The following is a 19,823-nucleotide window of genomic DNA, read 5'->3' as shown; positions in this document are numbered from 1 at the left end:
TTGTAGCTAGTAGTGTCTACTTACATGCACCGCAACATTTCCGGCCATCAAAAGTGCTCTTCTAAGTAGAGACCGTTGTTCAATGGTGACGTGTCTGGGAATTCCCAAGTTTACGGCCACTGCCATTGCTCCTGGATGCGCTTGGCTGCACTCGTTTACACAACAACTGACAGGGTTCCGCTTGGTCCCTATTCCCATCGAACCAAGAGGTATACAGCCAGTGGCTCGTTTTTTGCTCTCAGGCGCTAACTGAATACTCAGCGCGCTTCCAATACATTACACTCTATAAGGATTCCTACGCCTCCGGTCAGTTCGTCGATAGCGACTTTTTCAAAGTACGGTCACGTGCCAGCTGCTTCTTTGATAGATGGGACAAGTCGCGTCCTTGTGTTGTTAACGACGTGTGATATCCGTACTTATATATATATATCCAGAGAGAGAGAGAGAGCGACAGCTGTTCATTGATAGAAATTTGATGACATTGGTTTCTAGGACGCATCCCATGGAACCACCAGGTGTATCACTGATCATAGAAGTAGGTAGTATCCTGAGCCATTTTTTCACCAAAAAGTTCCGCTTTACTAACGTTATGTCGGAATCGGCATCTGAAAGCGCGTACGTTGTTACCTTTCCTGCAGGAGTGCCAAGCTTAGCAGTGATAACTCCTGGGTGTGCTGGAAGCCGACTACCTTGAGTTGGGTCACAAAACCGTCCAGACTGTGAAGTAGTCCTTGCTTCGTTTCCGGGTTTCGGTTTATCTAACAACCGGTGACGTCATACCCTACAAACCGACTGACCGCAGCAAACAATTGACCTGCAATCTATAAACGTGTGGCGGTTTCCCAAGCAAAAAAAACCATGCGCTACGTTCCCGCACGCACTATCAACATTCGGACCTTCCACCTGGCAGCCGAAAATCGGGTAAGGCTGTGAACACAGCAGGGCTTTGGATCATGGTCTGTGGCTATCTTAGTGTTGGTTAGAAAACTCATGAAACCATCCAGTCCAAGAGCTTCGTTGGCAAATTTAACGGCACTGGAATGCGTCTTTTGTCCTATTTTTGAGCCAGTTGCCCAAACAAACTGCCTCCACAAATCTGCCACGTCAGTGATAGTCGGATCTTGGCCAGTCATCGATACTCTGAAACGTCGTGACCTGCGTTTGCACAACCTCTAAAATTCGCATTTTTATACTGAAGTCCGATGAAGGTTTGGTTGTTTCATGGATCTGTCACCCTAATTAAAACAGATTTTTATGTGGAGAGCGAACAGTAATATGAGGGTGACCGAAGAAGTTTGTGTAGAATCTCCCAAACCCTAGGGTATGCCACTTCCTGTGGGAGCATTACATGTTCTTCAATAGCTGTCTTGGCGTTGCCTTAACAATAGTGGACCGAATACGGGAGACTCTGACCGGCGTCCTCCATTTCGCTTTCATCATATATCTCAAACTGACTCTTAAACATTAATTAATCATATGAACTGCCATTAATTATGATAGTTCTACCTTAGGAAGTTTCACGGTGGCCGTCAATGGAGTGGTGAAAATGATCAGTTTTGGGCCCCGGAGATGAAAGTATAATATCATGTTATCCATAAAGAATTACAAGAGATGTTGAAGAATGGCATAATCGAGGAAGCTTACAGTGTGCATAAATCCCCTGTTATGCCTGTAAGGAATGAGAACTGAATAAAACAATATTGTGTGAATTTCCGTTATTTAAACGGTCTGACCGTAAATTGGGTTGTAGCTGTCCCTTCGGCTGCAATGATTTTCGATTCCCGCCAGCATTCCCGATATCTCACGGTGTTTGATTTCGTTTCGGATGCTGGCAACTATTTATCAAGGAGGAATGGGAGAAAGCGGTGCTCGCTTTTGGGGCCACCAAATATCAGCTTAGAGGTATTCCGTTTGGTTTGTCTGGGGCAACATTCGCATTCCGGCGCTTGGTGCTTCAGGGTGTTGCCGTGCACGGAAACGATATCGTTGTGTACAGCAATTAGTAATCGAAGTACCCAGTCCAATTGAGAACCGCACTGGAGCGTATCCCGGAGGCTGGCCTGCGGACAAATGAGGTCACGAAACAGCTCTCTTGGGGTTCGATAAAACTACTGGGTCATAAATTGGGCCACGGAGAAGCTAGACCACTACCAAAAAACAGGCAAATAACAAAGGCTGTGCTGTTCAACTTCAACGCGGTCCTTACAGCGGTTATTTGGACCAGCAGCATTATACAACCGATTCGTCAAGAATTTCAGGACAATTATTGCTCCGATGTACGTCTTGCTTGTGCGGAATCGGAAATTAGGGCGGACCAAGAAAGCACACGTTGCTTTTGACCAAAGCACGGATTCTGGATCAGCAACTGACCCACAAACTGCCAGGGTTGGAGACGGACGCAAGTGGCTGCGATATCGGCGCAGTCCTATGGCAGAGAAAGGGGGCCTCCAAGTGTGTCAATCGTCCCCAAATAACGCTGAGCATAAGTACTCGACCATTGAGATCGTCTAGGCCCTGGATAAGTGGAGGCCATATCTGCTTGGACAGACCAATCACAAACCCCTGGAGCGGATGGGGACAACCAGAGATCCTCGAGGAAAGCTCGCGCGCTGGGCACTTTGGTTGCAAGATTGAGTGTCAGGAACGAAGACGAAATGTGGGACTTCAGGATAAGGGTTGGTATAATTGTCTCGTCGTCTAACTGGATCTCAGAAGATTGGTTCAACTCCAACGGCAGGTTCCTGCGCTACGGAAGCTTGCATCTGCCTTGTTGTATGGGAGGAACATTGAGAACGGAGAGGGAAACAAGGAACTAGAAACGTTCCAGAGTCACTTTAATCGGCTGAGGCTGAATGAAGCTGGCATAATTTCCTGGAAAGCCACCGATTCCTTTGTCGTGCCGTCAGAGATACTTCGCACATTGAGACAGAATCTTATCGTCAAATGCCATGAGATGGCACATACAGGGTGAACCAAGACGTACGACTTACCTCGGCAGAGGACCTACTGGCCCGGGATGAGAAGTGAGGTTACGGATTATGTGGTGCCCTGAAAGCGGCGCCAACTAATGAAAGTGGTCACGTTAGGGGCAGCCCATTCCACAGAACCCTTTCCTGCCACAGAAATCTGCGAGTTATGGTCCGCTGACGTCATGGGACCATTTACGGTGACAGCCAGCGGGAATCAATATATCGTGATGATGAGAGAACTCCAAGTGCGGTGGGTCGAGGTAGCAGCTGCGTTAGATCAACTGGCAACGAGTATCAGTGGAGTGGTAACGCAACAACTAGTGGCCGACCATTAGTTGCCAAACCGATCAAGGGCTTTGCTTTGAGAGCAAAGATCTCAGGACTTGCTTGCAGAAGTTGGGCGCCAGACGGTTAAAGACGGCACCGTATCACCTGCAGACAAACGCCCTAACTAGACTCAATAACCGAACGATTAAGGAGTGGCTGGCGGCTAAAGTATGTGATTGGAAAATGAACCTGCCGATGGTGGCACTTGCTCATCGTGAATCCATACAGTCAACCACAGGCAAGTCTCCGTTCATGCTGATGGACGGTTGACATCCGCACCTTCCAACTGAGCCGGAAATTGGAATGTGGCCGGCAACACGCTTGTCTCCGGAGCAGTTCGGTTAGGAAAGAAGGAAGGTTTTCGAAAACTAGACCGCCGTTCAGGAAGGGACTTGACAGAAAACGACGAGGAGAAAGGCACATCCATTCCCCATAGGCGCGAAGGTCAAGTGGAGCAATCTTCAGAATCCTGTAAAGAGTGGGCTAGGGTCGCAGGAGCTGGGCAGTCGATGGCAAGGTCTGTCGGTCGTTAACGTCCGCCTCGGGAGCGTCTATACAATTCAACACGGTCGGGGATCGAAATATGGTGAGTGCCACTCCGTTTCTTAAGTGGCACGATACACCCTAAAAGTTGCCGAATAGACCAGCCTCTGGGGTCGAGCTAACGGAGGTAAATGGAAACCGGTGGCATGCAAGCGACCTATAAATGAGGAATGTGTGTAACGGCAGATACTACTGATGAGATATGTTAATAATAAGTGGTTCTCTCCTAACTCCACTTCAGCGCCAAATGGAAGGCGGGGCGGAACATTGAGAACTTCATTGCAGCGTTCGTTTACAATTGTGTGATAGCCAATGAATGTCCACAAAAGTTCAAGGGACGCGTAAAGGTGTTCAGTTTTTTAAAATAAGGTGTATATGAGATTTCAGTTTACTGTCCAATGGTACGTAACTGTTTAGACGCTGTTTGCAAGTAAACGACCCGCGATGAAGGACTTTTCTCAATACACCGGAAGTTGGTGTTTGGAGTAACCCTCGTTCAACATTTGATCGCACTACAATGGAAAATCTCTTGCATGCCGGCGCACAGGCAAGCTTGCATCACGAGCACAAAGGCGGTGCTTAGTCACTTAATTCGCTTGCGTTTTTTAAATGGACGGAAGCTGCTGAATGACAATAATAAACCGGAAACTGGTAGCTTTGGAACAACCTTAGTTCTGTGTGCTACTCCCTTAATCGGTGATTGTGAAAACCCCACCCAATTTATGATCTTGTGGTGATTCCTCTCACTAAAGAACACTTTATGAGTGTCACCAGTTCGATTTTCAGGTAATGCGCCGCCACAACCACGAGTTCACTTGATAAGCGCACACAGTTCGCTGACAGACGATGCCAGAGTTTGCACTGGCGAGAAAACTAAACAGGAAGCACAAGGATGCATCCGAATTTCCACCCAGACGGGAGAGCTAATTATATGCAAATGCTCAAGACGAATTTCTCCTGTAATTGTGCTAGAGCGCTGGGTTCAATTACACCTAACGACTCAGTGATTTGTGTGGCCTTCAGCACTACCCTCAATACTTAGAACAGATACATGTCTCTTTTAGCTTTTGTGAGGAGGTAGACTATTGGCCCGATTTTTTGTATATCCACCTGTATATGGTCACCTATCCGACCAAAACTGATGTGTTCTGACTGTTAGTGACGGTGCTCAATGGAATTGAATTTTCGAAAGCTATGACGTGCCCCCGATGGAATAAAGCTATCGGGCAGTTAAGCTCAGAGTACTAGCCCAAGCGTTCGTGTCCCATTTAGGCAGCCCGGGGTCTCAGCGATGCCGGGAACTTATTCCACCCATATTTCCCCCCAGAGGTATGATTGCTTCAGTGGACGAGATAATTTGGTGAGCTGGAAAAATTAGAGCGTAGATTAGGATGGTTTTTGGTTTGAGCACATACAGAACAAAATGCAACATGAAAAGTTTTACTTCATTCGCTAATGTTTTGCAGCCGAGTGTATTGTGTGACTAATGGACCCGGCTTGTGACCCGCTTGCCTCACCTTCAAAAACCTATGGATTCAATCACCAGCCAATCAGATTGTCCGCCGCCTAATGCTTTTCCGTGGTGCGGTAACCCCTGGAGGTAACGCCTTGGCTCTAGGCGTTCTCTTTCCGCGTCCAACCTTCAAACCATTCTCTCAACATTCACCACCCATAGACCGTCGTTAATCTATTTCAGTAACCTGAGGCCTTACGATGTCGCGGCTTCGTAAGTGCGATTTTGAAGTTTTTGGTCGTGTGCAGGGTAAGTGAGGATGCTTCCAAGCGTTTTATTCGGGAAGGGGTGTTTTTCAGGAAGGTGAGCGGAGCTAGTAACGATTAATTGGTTAATTAATTAATCGATCTACAGTATGCCAGCGAGTGTGCCAGAAAACTCGATCTTGTTGGCTGGATAAAGAACACAGAAAATAACACAGTTTGCGGGACATTCGAAGGGAGTGAAGAATCGGTGAACCTATTGTAAGTCACTTTATTTCCCCTTCTTATTTTTGATAGCAAGAAGTGGTTGGCAACTACAGGAAGCCCTAAGTCACGGATAGATAAATGTGAGTTCAGCTCTGAGCAGTCTATCGCTGAGAGAAACTTCAAGGAATTTGTCATTCGCCGCTAAACTTGATTTGAGAGTAAAACAAAGTAGGTAATAATGCCTATGTTACTTCTATGGAAAACCTGTAACTGACATTTAAAATAAACTGACTCGCTTTACTGAAAATTTTGATGTTTCAACCTTTGGGGAAGTCCGCGCTGCACACTTGGTTCTGAACCTAGGAGGACACTGTACAAATGACAGTCCAGAATGATGTTCGACCGGCGTCCTTGTTAGGCATGAAAACAGTATGATGGGGTGAGCCTGTATTATTCGCATGTATATAAATTAATCCAGCCAGATCTAGCAAAGTGAATTCAGTCAATCACATGTGCTGTCTGCAACTGCAGGTTTTCGCAAAAGAAGTTGGATCAGGAAATCTGTTGTATCTTTCAGGATGAACAGGTTTACACAAGCCAAGATACGGATGCACACCAAACCAAAATAATTGGCAGCATCGCGACTCGTTGTGCGTGCCTGTTAAAGCGTAAGACCATTCTACTGGCTGTTGTTAGCGAAGAACCGTTAGGCTTCGACCTTCCAGCTTGCTCGATCTGTTGAAATATCGTTTCAGCTGTAGCGCCCTTCCGGTGCCTAACTGCAATGCCATGAGAGGGAAGCACAAGGGCTGGTTGTCCAAACCTCGACTGGAAGTCGAGGGACGGAGGTCCGTTTCGAACCGCTGGCCTTCTGGTCAGCAAATTTGCGCTCTAACCATCGGGGCATTTCGCTCCCTCCCATCTTTTGACGGCTTTCTGAAAGCAGTAGGGGCATTTGGATGAACTGACCAAAGTCATCCCGTCCTTTGGTATGCACTTTGCACCCACAAAGTGTAAGGTCATGCTCTTGGATATGCAGTCACCAAACACGCCAAATGCAATCCAGGGGAAGCACTTGAAGTTTTGGAGCGTTTTACGTATCTTGGAAGTTGTATTAGTCCCAACTGTAGTGTGACGGATGAGGTCAATGCACGAATCTGCAAGGCTCGGGTCGCGTTTGCTAACTTGAGACACCTATGGCGTCAGAGTGGTGTATCCTTGACTCTCAAGGGACGTGTGTATCAAGCTACAGTACGGGCTGTTTTGTTGTGTGGCTGTGAGACTTTGCCCGTTCGAGCAGCGGAACTGAGACGTCTTCAGGTGTTCGTCAATCGTTGTCTCAGAACCGTAGCTCATGTGGGTTGGTGTCAGCGTATCCGTGACGAGGCAGTTAGAAAGCCGGTTTTCGGTTGTGTAACGGCTACTTCCATTGAAGAATGTGTCCAGCATCGGAAGCTGCGTTGGTTGTATTATTATTATTATTATCCACACCAAAACTCAGCTCCTGACTTGGTTATTTGAAGTTATAACCAGGCCGTGTATCTGAGGAAGGTCATGTAACCGATATGAAAAACAACCATGTGCTGCAAATCGTCAACCCAATATCCACCATATATTGTACGCAAGTCGTCTACTACTACTGTGTGCTCTGTTCGTACGATCGTATAGATGTTCGGTACGTACGGTTTCCAGCCCTCGGTAAAGTATACGGGTGCGTTGTGTACATCTGCGGTTTATTGTGGGTCAGCTGGCACCTGCCAATGGGTCTGGAAGGAGCACGAGGTACTGTCAGGTTGCTGGAGTACAGACAAGTAACCGGGGTTGGATTCGAACCATGAGCCCTAATCGACGAGCTATTTCGAGTTCAATGCGTTAGATATCTTGCTAGGAATTTTTCAAGCGAAGAAGGTCACTGAGCGACGACATGGAAAGTGCACGGCGATGATCAAAGAGTACAGTAAACGTTTTGGTTTGTTTCAGTGTACAACTTGGTTAGCATAACAAGGTCTCAGATTTTCAATGATTCAGTCATTGTTAGTGAAAGATTCACATGGGAACGGGTCTTCACTTGGCAAATGGAAATGAAAGCGGCTGCCCTCAAGCCGTGTTGTGGAACCTTCGCACCCTCCATGCATCATGGTTTTCGGTGTACATGGCTGCGAGCCCTGCAAGCCATGATGTGCAACTGATCCCTGTGGCACACATACTACCAGTTCCCATATGAATTGCCTAATTAAAGTTTCCTTATCGTAATCCACTGGATCTGTGTTGGGTGAGGTTTGCGAAGGACTGGCTAGCTGGTGTCCTACTCCGGCAGGATGCTGCGATACAGTGCTGTTCAAAGATGTGTACACTTCACACTTGTTCGTTGTCCCCAAGCACGCATATCTTTGTTTTGTTTTTACACCTATGCTCTTTCCCGTCTTCGCTCAGGTTTTCTTTCCTCATAGTTGTATGGCAGTCGAGTGCCACTGGTTCCTAACCGTTAGCATGCCCGTCACGACCATGTTACGTCCACACGATGTGTTGCAACCACCTCTGTAGCCCCGAATTCTGAGCAACGTTTTTCAGAAAGAGAATGTGAATCGGCCTCAAGTATTCTCGCGCCTTACCACATGGAGCCTACATACAATCCTTACAGGATGCTGGATCCGTTTCGAGGTAATAGACCTGGATACTGTCTGGCCGAGGAAGCACGTTGGTATCTTCTGATGTACACTCATTTGCAAACAACGTTGGTGTTCCTTGGAGACTCAACCGAACTTGAACTGATTTTATCATTTGTGCTTCTCATCCGGCTTTGTCGCACAAAGACCGGGTCATGTTTCATTCAGGACAACATTCAAGACACTAAAGTGTACTCCTATGTGCGGCGCTGTTCGTATGGTTGATAAAACCTATGAACAGCTGACTATCGGTTCCGCCCTCCTTGGAGCTCACCAGATAGTTCGGAATTTCAATCACTCTTATTTTATCTCAACTGAGACGTGCGTGCGCTTTCGTGCATCGCAACAGCTGAAGCTTATTATAATAGGGAGACTAATTGAGTTTCCTACCCTTTCTGATTGGTGAGAGAGCTAATGAAACCAAGCATTACGGATTAAAAAACCGACATATTTTCTCGCTGTTCACCAAATGTGCTACTCCGTTAAACGGTTGGTTGTATGTGTAACCATGTAAATCGAAATTCTTTAGAGTGATGTGCCGTTTACAGAACTAAGTCACCGACTTAGCCCTTAACCTTCAAGACACTTGTTATATCCAAACTGATGGAGTAAAATTGGGAGGAGTATCCTATACCACTTGACAGCTCCATAGCAAGTTTTGAACGAATAGTTTAAGCTGCGATTTGCTGCTTTGTAAGCGCTGCGTTGGACGTTCTATTGGTCAAGTTTTCACAAGTAGCACGAAGCATTTTCTAGCTTCTGAACGGCAGGCTGCATCTGGTAGACGATGTTAACGGACGTTTCTCATTTCTCGACATTACTATATAACACAGGACCAACAAAAACATTCAAAGACAAGTACTTTGTAAGCACACATGGACAAGACCGACGTTGTGCTAGCTTGGCTAGGTCAAAACGTGGCAACGACTCTGACAAATTTGCATTGATGGCATTTCAGACGGAACAGTAACCTTAGACATATGTTGAGGGATGGTTAGTTGAGAAACGATGTGCAGACACCCCAGTGCGCCAGTACTGTCCTGACGCTCGGTATTCCCATTAGGTTTTGTTGACTGGCTCTTAAAGTGGATGTCTGAGGGCCACCAGGCTGTTTGGCCTGAACTCCCAGGTTGGTGTATCCCCGGTAGTTTCATAGGCAGCCTAACGAAATTAAGGCAATCAGGGTTTGGCTCTATCCTGGGGCCGATGAATTTTCGATTATTTCGCTTGTTTTTGAAACGAACACAAAGTAAATCACTTCAATGTAGGGGTTTATGGGCGCTGAAATGAACACTTGAGTGTTAAACTAGGCGTATAGGCGATCTATGCAGTGTTTGCTTTCTAACATTTCCAGTATTGTTTCCCATTGGGATTAAGACGTTTTTCAGGCAGTGAAACGTTAAACGAATACATCCGCGAATACCATCCGTGTGTGGCGGGAGAACCTGCGAGCTGACGCCAAATTCGATCGGTTGCGTCTTCGTTTGACATCATATTTTAGTCTGGTGCTGATCAACTAGTGCTCCTGGCTTTCCAGTAAGTTACCATGGTCCTAAAGCGATGAAGCACTGGTGTTCCAGGCTGGTATTGCTACGAAAGGTTGTAGTGGAAAATAGTTGTTTTTGATCGAACTGGGTGTGTACCGAATACCACACAACTAATTTTCGCAGTGCTAATCACGCGATGCATTAGGTGACCTATCCATCGACCCCTGTTCCTACATCGATATAACGTTGCTTATAGAATTCGAAAAACGGTATTCAGACCATAACCATTCAAATCTCCAGTGTATGAATAGCGAATGCGCATTCTTGATCGGGATTCGTTCGACATGTGGAGGCAATCGGGTTAGTGAAATGACATTCGTCACACTATAGCGGATTAATCGGAATTGGAATTAAGGTTGTTTCAAATAAACAGGTTGTCACTTCTTGTAGATTGCACGAGACTATTTACTCTGCATTCAACAACAGATTTATCCATTCCTCAAGGCGAGTTGAAAACGTCTAGTCCGTCTGGAAGTATAACATGGTGTCAAGGTGACAACTTCAACGCGTCACTGGGTTTTAAAGAGCCTCACATAGAGGTGATGCCACCCACCGTGAATAGATCCATAGGAGAGACGTACTTTTTGAACAGAAAGTGACAATGTATCATAATATTGGTGTTATTATCATCGAATTATACGGCGTGAATTTACCGAGGTTTCTTGCTCGACGTTCCGGCCACCGTGGGTGGCCTTCAGCAGTGCTATAGTCGAGCAAAAAACCTCATAATCCAACCAAACTAAATGTTTCACAAGACACTCAACATTTCCGACTTCGTACCGAACTCGGTTTGGGTTTTTTCATACTATCATGTTTCTTCAACTATGTTTTAGTTTACCGCCACCCCGACCTTCAGGAAGGCGAATCGTGGCAATTGCAAGATGACAATCAAGACGGCTTTATAGACTGACGGCTGGTGTGCTATCTGAATAAGACAAGGTACACGCCTGACATGAGAATAGCGGTCTCTGAATCCGTTGCCTTTATTTTTATAGAAGCAGAAGTGGAAATAAGATGAAACAAAGTTGCAACAGTTTGAGCGAGGCCGCCGACAACCGACGGATAAATGAGATGAAAAAACAACTGTACAAGTGTTCGCATAAGAAATTAACGTGTGGTGAACATACGGAAGATGGATATAGGATTGTAAAGGAGCTGATGTTTTAACGATATCCACAGCAACGGTTGACAGTAAAAGAAAATAGAAGTGAAAGCTCGAGGTTGTTGAGTCAGATGGACCGCGCTCGCGCACCTATGGAGATGTGTTAGCGATGATGAAGGAATTGGCGATTTAATCAACCAACAAGACCAAAAAGAAACTTTTATCAGCATATCTGTTACCTACGGGAACATTGCGCCGCAGTCGAACGAATGAAACATTTTCTCCAGAGGTTGCAACAATACCGAAACGAGTCGGGTACCAGATAGGCAATTAAGATAAGCATTGGGGTTGGGAAGACCAATTTGCAGATGGAAGGTTTCGGGAAATTTGGATATCTGCTTTGGAGGTCCCGCGAAAAAGTACGTCTTCATAGGGTGGTTTACACTGCCTTCCAATGTTTCTGTGAGGACGTTGGCGCGTTTGACGCACAATCCATGATTCCGTATCAATATAGATCCTTATGGCCAGCCAAGAGATATATATTGGAATTTGACATGGGGTCGTCGGTAGGTCGACTTTCAACGACAACATTTCTGTGGACAGTAGCAAACGGAAAGTGAAAAGGGTAGTAAGTGTGTTGGCATGCAGTAAATTAAAATATGGTCTGGACAAGTAGACCCAACCCTCTTGTTTAAGCTCGATGGGGATAGTACCATGGGAGGCGCGGTCCTCTGGAGTAGGGACGATCCCCAAGTGGACGGGAGTATTCGTTGAAAAGTGTGAACTCCTTGCAGTCAAGCCCAAACTAATAATTTCCACTCTACTACTCCTTACTGGCTTGTAACGTGGTCAAAGAGAAGGGTAGAACGGCCACGCGCGCATGGATGCATTCAATACTGAAATGTCGCTCTCGTTTTAATGGAACATTTCTCCGGTTCCAGTTACCTTCGGGGATTTTGCATGCGAAAGTATACGTCGAATCCACCGAACGGGTCTTCCGCGACACGTGGGAGGACCGTTGGAATTTCATTAAAAATCTACTTATCGGCGCAAAAAGCAACCGCCTAGCGTTTCGCCTCCTTACTAATGTCACGTTGTACATCCGTTCAGATCAAATGTACGAGCACTGGCGGTGTTTGAGGACTTCAAAGAAACTCTCAGCGTAAAAAGATTTATTTTCAGTGTGCGATGCGAAAGTCAAGATACAATCTAATTTATCAAAAGGTACCGAAACCGGACTGCATCGCTTGCATAAAAAACAGACAAGGTTATGAAACCGTTACTTGGGGAATCCACAGATAGGTATGGGGCGGTGCAAAACGGAAAGTTTACTCCAGTCTTCTGAGTAGTGAATGAGAAAACCAGATCGTACTAAAAAAAGCTGACTAAGCTTCAGGTCTAGGGACCGATGAACTGAGAATTTTGCTTGGTACTAATTCAACGAGAAAAATACGTAAGGTAGAACACCCAAGAGCAATCAAAACTGTCAGGTTTCATTATTCCACCCATGAGTGTCCGTGATAGTTCAGCTGTCAAGGTACAGAACTGCTGACTATGGGTTAAGTGAATCAGACCCTTGCTATCTGATCGTTTCTTTCTAGATTCAGCCTTCGTATTTTCTTCGAACCTGAAGGAAGATGTGCACTGAAAGGGTGCCACGACTGAGACTGATTATTGCTAACAGAAATGAACCGTTCATAGGTGATACAACGTTACGTCACTTACACTTCAATACCACGTGAAATGAGGGGCATGTGTTCCATGCAAAAAATGTGTCGAAAACAACTAACCAAGACAGTTTGTTCGCTATTTCGTTCCTATTGCACTTAGTTGACTAAAGCACGTGAAAGCGAATTAGCATCTCCCGATGAAATCTCAAAGCCAAGGTGTTGAAATATTGGTAGCTCGGGTGATCTGTTCGCCGAGCTTAGCAGTTGGCTTACAAACGTTTCGTCACCATCGTCAGTGCGCATTGATGACAAGTGCAAACCACTAGTGGTATGCAACCTTCCCCTACGAGAATGTGAAAAATTTATGGCTAATTATGGTTCAGTTGGAAGACATTGGATGGTTCTTTTCGACCCTGAGAAGAAGAACTGTCTGTATATGAGAAAAACTCACTTGTCACAGCCCAGAAGCCTGTAAATGTGCTTGTCATCGTTGATATCTTGGGTGAGCTGGAACAAAGCATGATTGAAAAATGTATTGAAGACGCGATTCACATCAACTAGAGGTTCGAACTGCTTCCGTGGAAGCCAAACAAGCCACCAACTAACTACTCAGTAATTTTAGTTAGAACAGCCCATGTGACCTTCATGCAACAACCGGAAAATATCAGACGGAAGTTATTTGACATAGGATTCTTAACTAAAGAAAGATATACAGCGTTCGATTTGAACTGTATTGTCCGTCCCTAAAACACAGTAATCAATTAAAGTAAATCGTCTCCGCGAACTTCGGTTTTTGACATATGATATCGCACAATAGTTAGTTACTAGTAAAAATGGTGCCTAAATGGTTGAGTTAGGTTTGGCTTTACGCATTGAAGGTAACCGTATTCTGTCGCACCACGGATTCGGAGTTCGTCAGCAGGTATTGACAAGAAAGCGGACAGTCCCTCCGTAGAGTAGGTGTATGTTCGGTCTACAACCACATCATTCGTACATAAGTTGACGTCGAATAAGCACGAGCGAAAAAAGGAGAATGTTCGGTGTTAGCTGGGGGAATATCCTACGCACAATGATATGCAAAAACGGCGATAGTACAGGGCACTTGTCATTGGCGTTACAAATATGGTGTTTCCAAGAGAAAACACTATGAGGGCCTGACCATACCCGTCATTCCCTAAATACGAACTGCATCGTGCCAATGACTGCCTCCAAACTAGCGGGAAATAAGTGGTACTGGTAAACATAGGAAAGGTGCTGTATATCGATGGTTTAAAACCTGTGTTCTGGAGATCACCTAAGCGACGTCTAGATTAGGTTCGCGGAAAGCAAGACCAAGAATGCGACCGACAGTTGCACACCTCTGTCAGTCAGCAATCTGACCATGTACAACCAGCTCTTACATTTCTGTTTGTCCCCGGGATCAGTCCGAGTAAATTGCGAATGGTGGTACTTTTGGACCAGACGACTAATTCGGAAAGACAAAAAAAGACCATGCTCCTGTCTGAAACAGCATAATTTCCCAGTTGCGTAGACCAGTCCCCATCCAAAAGTAGCCATCAACCAGCCTGAATGCGAAACCGTAAGTACCAAGCAAAAGAAAAGAATCTTGTCTCCTATCTTATTGTACGAGGCATGAAACTGCGTTATTTACCATTAGACATTGCTGTGTGCAAGAACAAGTCGTTTTTCGAGTTATCCTTAACCACTCACGTTCGTACTATCAACATGCTTCAATAGCTGTCCTCGGCACAAAAAGAAACAAAAGGCAAAACTTCGATGTCTAGCGGGTTGAAATCTCAAGGGTCGACAGACGCAACAAGAATTCCAGTGGTCGACTGGCCCAGACAATCGAGCTGGCCAATCAGTGTCATGCAGTTTTTTCAGAACTGAAAATCAACGAAACACAACATACCTGGTTTAGCGGGATGTAGGAACGTGTCGAGGAGTGCACACAAGGTCAACAAGAATGAGTGTCAGTTGATTCAGCGACACATGAATCGAATCAACACCCAACAGCTAGTGTTTTCACTGTTGGGGCATCGACCACCAGTAATCCTTGGAATACCCTCCAAAGCGACAGCCGATGCGCACTTGGACCCATGGAATGGGAAACATCAGACGCCTAATGCAGAGCGCTAGGAAACTATCTCGCAATCATTGTTCCAAAGGTTTATTGTAACTCTATAGCTTCCAGATGGGACAACATCGACCATGAAAATGTTGCAAAGGCATATAATCGTGCTGTGTCAGATGCAGCAGGAGCCCGCTCTACCTAAGATGATGTTGTCCACGAAAGACAATACTGTGGTATGTATGGCACAGAAACAAACCGTGTTTGCTATTCTAGTCAACTCAATCTCCAGAGTCCAATCTTGCCTAGAGCACAGATCACTAGCATCTTGAAGATGCACATACCTCAAAATTACCGCCTGTGAGATTTGGCAGCTGAAAGTACTATAACATTTCAAACATGTACATGCAATGAAATGTATCAATAGTAACGAAACCAGTTACCTGTCCGTCAAAACCGATCCCTCGAAGCCCGTGTGTATGGAAAGCGAGGACACTGTCTTGTAAACAAACTAATGATAAAGAAGAGTGCAGAAGAGGAGAAGAACAACATAGATTACAAAGCCTCCTCAAAGTATCACCAAAATATTTACTACATACTGAGACCAAATCTATTTTCTGTGGTGACACCCGCAGGTGATCCAGCGAAACACAAAATAACCCTGAAGTCCAAGAAGAAACACCCTCAGTTGGTTGCTGAAGACATATTTGAAATGGTAAGCTCACTCCCAGAAGAGACCATTTTGAGTCGGCCAGTGGAGATTGTGACTGCAGGCTCAGAACCGATAGGATAACATTCCTAAATTATTAATGACTTCATAGAGCGGAACTACAGCGCATCGCTGTATCTGGTAGTTACTACACTGGGAATTCGTCTCGCACATTATCAAATGCGCTGAACTGGTTTTCGTCAACCAGGGCTCTTTGGAATGCACGTAGCATATACCATATTGGTGTGAGTGTACTCGTGAATTTCAAGCTAAGAGAATAACACACGTTGAATTATTCAAACTTTACTTTGTCGAGCACTGCGAGTTCGACCCACAATTGACAGATACATTTGCTAAATAATGAGTGGCGTTCGTATCTGGGAAAAAAGTGCAAAAAATCAGAAGCGCTAGCCAATTCTTCCATGTTTCAGCTGCACCGGTAACTGATACGCTCTAGGGTTTTATAGGGGATGGAGATGTAATTTATGCGTAGCACGGTGCAAGGCCTACAGATTGTGAATTGTGACGAATTTTTAACAGTCCTAAACAATTTTTTGGCGATAAGTAGCTAAGCAACTCCGTTTCTACTTCACGCAGTTGTATTGATCTTCCGTGGTAAAACTTTCCGTGAAAAACGCCGACACCTCAACTGTCTTGCTAAGGGTTGTTTCAGTTGCACGCGGACGTCCAAAGCAGTTCTGCGTAACAGTAATAGACTAAGAGTTAATTTCAACGCCACAACAAATATCCGTCAATTAGATTTAGAAACGTTTATCTAACGGTGTAACGTCTGTGGATGAGATCGAAACTGGATTAAATTATAGTCAAATGCTGGCTCGCAACAAGTTGAATTCGGTAAAGAGGATCGGAAAGTATCTTCACCGACATCAACGCATGGTAAGCGCACTAAGAAACTCGATATCCGGAATGAGCTACATCAATCGGCTGTATAAAATCGTTCTTTTTCAACGACCAGTTTGCGAACGATTACTGTTTATCACTGTCCTACCGGTTCTCATGAGTATCGTTGATGGTAACATGATATTCAAGAAACAAGTTTTAGATGCAATGTTCTCTCTCTCAGTGACTGCATAGTTTTGTGATACATGCTAAAGATAGGCTATTCTACTGTTGTCTGGCTGACAGTAGTAGACCGAACTTTTTCGAGCACAATATAGAAAAGGAGTGGTGTACCACAGGGGAGGCAGAGTAATCAGTGGGTACTGGCCCTAAAACCATAGAAGTCTGTAGCAGTCGCTTCGATGTGTCAGAGACGAAAGAGATAGTTGGCCGGGTCCACTTAACTCAAAGGTGCAGTCCGACTCAATCGCACGATGCAATCGTATTAGTAGATGGCGGTCATTGGGGTGTATAATATATCAACGGAGGAAAACGGATAAATCATTGATCTGGTGACTGAAGGAGTCCAATTCAACCTGTCATTCTCGATTCAAAATCGTTGAGAACATGCTAGTTCTATAAAATCAAGTGGATCTACTTGAACTTAGGACTGCTTGACGACAACCGTGAAAAGCCACTCCAGGGCAGAACACCTTCGGGACGCTGCATAGAATGGGATTCGCTAACCATCGGGGCATCGGTTTGGTGAACGTCGCTACTAAGCTGCTAACGAGCAGCATCCTGTGTGAACCCATCTGGACATGTGAGGAGCAAACATGCAGGTTTCCGTTCATTGACCGTAACTTTACAAGCCAACAACTGATTAAACTCTGTCACACATGCAGGAAGGCAGCAACCGTCGTCTTCCAAAAGCCACAAGCAATGTTGAACTCAGTGGACAATGTCGTCGTGTGAGCACACCTTACCCATATATGTAACAAACCTATTCACCGGACCTCTTCAGCTCTTATATTCTAACATCTATGGGTGCGCGAAAGGCTACGGTTTCCCCTTAGTCCGTTACAAGAAGTGGTGTTCGCTGGGGTTGCCTATCAAGCTTCTTTGTCGAACTCATTATGGAGGAATCCTTTGAAATATTTACTTCCTCCACTGCTGACCCTCTCCAAGAGGAGGAGCTAAATGACCTAAAATAGGCAGATATACATCACTGGGCTCAGATTCCGAAAAAAACATGCTGACTAATGTGAATAGTCTAGCAACGAGTTGAGGAAAGTTTTTGGCACCCAAAAAGTGCAAGCCACGATAAAGAAGTGCAGTGTCATTACAATATCATAGGCATACAAAACCAAGAATAGTTCCGTTGAAGACTTCATCTATCTGGACAGGTGTGTTACTTTGGAGGACGGTACTTCGAAGGGAGTGTTGGATTTCCAAATCCCGAGGTGCGTCTACCAGGTCCGGGAATTTACGGCAAAGAAGTCGGTAAGGGCTAGGGTCTAAAACACCGAGGTGCTGTCTTGGTGGTGTGAAACCTGGCCACTCGGCGTTGAAAAGAGTCGGTCTTTGAAGCGCAGTGCGTGTATCGTGACAACGCCGTGTTGTTAATTCAACAAATGATCTTCTACAAGAGATCAGATACGGTAGAAGCAGTTACGACGGCTCTATCATTTTCTCAGCATGTCAGAAGCTCGATTGTCTCGTTATGCCTCGTATGTTGAAGCCCATTATGAGTGGAAAATGTAGGGTTGACATAACACGACTCACAGGTGACGCACCAATGGGCCTTGGCCGTAGTGGTCTATCCCATCTACGAGGTTACGATACCAGGGACCCATTCCATCCAATTCTAGACAAGCTCACCGGCAGAGTGAAGAGCAATATCTTATTCTCTCCGATAATCCCCACCCTTGAGCCACTATTGGCTCTTTGTTCGTTCATCTCACTCCATGATTCACATTTAACGCCTCGTCTCAAAGTGAACCGTCTAACTGCTGAAACAACCTGAACCGAAGCAAAATGCACACACTTCGCGAATAAACGACCTAGCTGTAATCAATCAATTGGAAAAAGTTTGGAACCGATTGAGAAGTCATCGTTTCAGAAGAGCTTGGTAAACAATCGGTAGTTTTTATTTGGGCAACGTTTCGCTTTTGACACAAAAGCTTCATCAGGCCAAGTGAACAGGTCACAAAATTGGCCAGGTTATAAGACAGACGGGGAACCAATCAGTAAGTTCTCTTCAGACTAAATCAGTGTTGAGTGTCAATTAACGGCTCTTGTCGGCTAGTGTGGGTGCCAAAATCTTGAATCGATGTGTTGGAGGGTTCCAAATTAGTTCCGATCGCTTTCCGTTCCTTAATCTTCCACTTCAGAATGCTTCACCTGATGATTCGCCTCGGGTGCCGCTGTTAGATTTTCCTTAGTCTTTGTGGGGTTGTGAGTGTTCCGACAATTTAGTTTGAGGGGGCGATGTGTTGGAGGGTTCCAAATTAGTTCCGATCGCTTTTCGTTCCTTAATCTTCCACTTCAGAGTGCTTTACTTGATGACCTAGCTGTAAGGTTTACTTCTCAAGGTTGCCTTTCAAAATCACACACAAAATTAGGGTGTAAGAAAAAGGAGGAACGGGATGTCTGGTTTGATTTTTTGGAAGATTCACTCTCCGAGGAGCTCCCTTGAAGGATAACAGGGTATAGCGTCCCCCCCACAAGTTCACAAGAGCGTTGCCGAAAAGAGGGTTTATAGCCCTTTCCTCATGGTGGTCTACCTCTAGCGTCGCTTTATTTTTTTTACCATCCAATATGCATCTGGCACTGTGAATTCACATTACGGCAAGTATGCAAAGGAAGCTCGTATAACGAATTCGGCCCGACTGAACATGGGATTAGGCGAACAGGATTGAATTGGTAATAACCTTCTCATTGACATATAGGCTGATACTCACGTGACCTTGCTGTTAATACAGCCCACACTTTTCCGTCGAAGACCAAGATGTTATAGCTGAAGGGATATCACGTGCTTCAAGGAATTCTAAAAAAATCTAGTCGCCTTCGTTGGTCTCACTGTTCACCACAAATCGCCCCGAGAGCTGACTGCCATTATGCTTATAGGTCAGTTCGTTTTTTGACAAACGCCTTTGTGATTGCAGTTTTGGGGTGTTACAGATTGACAAGACAAATGATCACCTATGGATGTATATGATTCTTGTAAGGCCGAGTCCAAGGGATGACTGATCAGATTTAAAAATGGAGTGAGTGTAACCGCATACAGCCAAAGCACAAACAGCTAAACTCTATCATCCGCAGGCTGTGAGCGACCGTCAGCATTCCTATTCCCCTACATAAAAATGGAGTGTAACCGCATACAGCCAAAGCACAAACAGCTAAACTCTATCATCCGCAGGCTGTGAGCGACCGTCAGCATTCCTATTCATTCCC

The 19,823-nt window shown here is 45.3% G+C and overlaps 2 protein-coding genes across 2 annotated transcripts in view; one reads left to right on the top strand and one right to left on the bottom strand.

Annotated features, from left to right (window-relative positions):
- Window positions 1-5,552: 5,552 nt before the first annotated feature.
- T265_09814 (hypothetical protein) lies at window positions 5,553-5,967 on the top strand (the record flags this gene model as incomplete). The annotated part of the gene is made up of 3 exons (XM_009175997.1): window positions 5,553-5,605; window positions 5,715-5,816; window positions 5,853-5,967. 3 exons carry the CDS (start codon window positions 5,553-5,555, stop codon window positions 5,965-5,967), a joined length of 270 nt encoding a protein of 89 aa, XP_009174261.1.
- Window positions 5,968-10,942: 4,975 nt separating this feature from the next.
- T265_09813 (hypothetical protein) overlaps window positions 10,943-19,823 on the bottom strand; it is a gene marked incomplete at both ends in the record, with an annotated part of 72,073 nt that continues 63,192 nt past the window's right edge. The window contains 3 exons of the mRNA XM_009175996.1: window positions 10,943-11,670; window positions 13,199-13,254; window positions 15,262-15,329. Of these exons, the coding sequence (XP_009174260.1) occupies window positions 11,583-11,670; window positions 13,199-13,254; window positions 15,262-15,329 (212 nt within the window). The remainder of the gene's footprint in view (window positions 11,671-13,198; window positions 13,255-15,261; window positions 15,330-19,823) is intronic.

The sequence above is a fragment of the Opisthorchis viverrini genome, assembly GCF_000715545.1.
Source record: "Opisthorchis viverrini unplaced genomic scaffold opera_v5_306, whole genome shotgun sequence".
NCBI lineage: Eukaryota > Metazoa > Platyhelminthes > Trematoda > Opisthorchiida > Opisthorchiidae > Opisthorchis > Opisthorchis viverrini.
The sequence above is the reverse complement of the archived record's forward strand: the minus strand, read 5'-3'. Positions and strand labels throughout refer to the sequence as shown.